The sequence below is a fragment of the Penaeus vannamei genome, chromosome 32 (genome assembly GCF_042767895.1).
Source record: "Penaeus vannamei isolate JL-2024 chromosome 32, ASM4276789v1, whole genome shotgun sequence".
In the NCBI taxonomy this organism is placed as follows: Eukaryota; Metazoa; Arthropoda; class Malacostraca; order Decapoda; family Penaeidae; genus Penaeus; species Penaeus vannamei.
Genome location: NC_091580.1, coordinates 4,461,852 through 4,463,115, shown reverse-complemented (window position 1 = coordinate 4,463,115; position 1,264 = coordinate 4,461,852). Strand labels below are relative to the sequence as shown.

General features: G+C 40.8%; 1 protein-coding gene across 1 annotated transcript in view; it reads left to right on the top strand.

Annotated features, from left to right (window-relative positions):
• Window positions 1–669: 669 nt before the first annotated feature.
• The window catches only part of LOC138867798 (uncharacterized), a 1,767-nt gene continuing 1,172 nt past the window's right edge, over window positions 670–1,264 (top strand). The window contains exons 1-2 of the mRNA XM_070144604.1: window positions 670–747; window positions 916–987. Of these exons, the coding sequence (XP_070000705.1) occupies window positions 670–747; window positions 916–987 (150 nt within the window). The remainder of the gene's footprint in view (window positions 748–915; window positions 988–1,264) is intronic.

The following is a 1,264-nucleotide window of genomic DNA, read 5'->3' as shown; positions in this document are numbered from 1 at the left end:
CTCCCCGCCCTTTATTGCTCTCAATCGCTGTTGTTAGACGCACTTTGAACCTGTCTGACGCCCACGCCAATGGCAGACTTGAAGTGGACAGAAACATGAAAGCGGCTCTGAGTGGGCGTCGGCGGAGGAGAGAGGGAGACTCGTACGGGTGTCAGTGAGCAGCGCCCGATGGCTTTTTTGTTAATCTTTGAGACCCACGTATCTCATTAAAGAAAATTTTCAAGTTAACTGTTATGTGTGAAGTTTATAGTGGACTGTACTGTACTGTACTCACTACTAAAGAGGAGTGAACGTTAATTTACAGATTTCTTGTATATTAGATATAATGTTTTGAATAAATTTTGAGGTTTGCGTTGCCTTGTAAGACACAACGCTGATGTTTTGGCTGTTGGCACATTTCGAGGGCAATTTTTGTGCATTGGTTTTCATCTGAACTAAGGAAGCATTCCACCCGAGACGATATAGTTTTAGAGAGAGAAAGAAAGAAAGAAAGAGAGAGAGAGAGAGAGAGAGAGAGAGAAAGAGAGAAAGAGATAAAGACTGAGAGAGAGAGAGAGAGAGAGAGAGAGAGATTTATTGGATTGGTTATTAGGATTGGTTAGGAAGGCCAGCTAGCCGTCTAATATACATCGAATCTTCTTGGCTGTCTTTTTTATCACATCCTAGGGCATGGGAAGGTTAACGGATAAGATTTACCGTACTTTCACGAGATGTACAGTGCGTGATATTTGGCTAATGAAAACTGAGGTTAGCAAGGGAGTACAGCCCCATCCCCTTTAGCGGAGTGTCCATGGCGATTAAACCTGTATTGCCAACGACACGGTCATTCCAGTAAGTCGCTTTGGTGTTGGTCACAGGCTTAATCCTTCATTCATATGCCTGGCAATAAGTATTCCCATAGGTATTTCACTGTAGGAAATTGAATCAATATTTAAAGCAATGTCCTACAGTGACAAATCGCAACTAAGGAATTGGTATCAAATACTGGTACGTGTCAACCTTCATTTTCAATTGCGTATCATTGGAGTGGATATGGAAGAGTTTAGAGGTTTCATGGCACTTCCAAACCATCTTTTAGGGAATTCTATGCGAAGAGAGACAAAAAAAATCATAACAATCTTATACGTCTTTAAGTATTTTGTTGTGTATATGTACTTAATGAGACGAATAGCAAGAGATAATGAGCCTACTTCTGTCTAGTATGTGTCAAAACTTTGAGACAAACTAGCCAACATGGCCTGAACTAAAGTGAGGTTTAAGTATT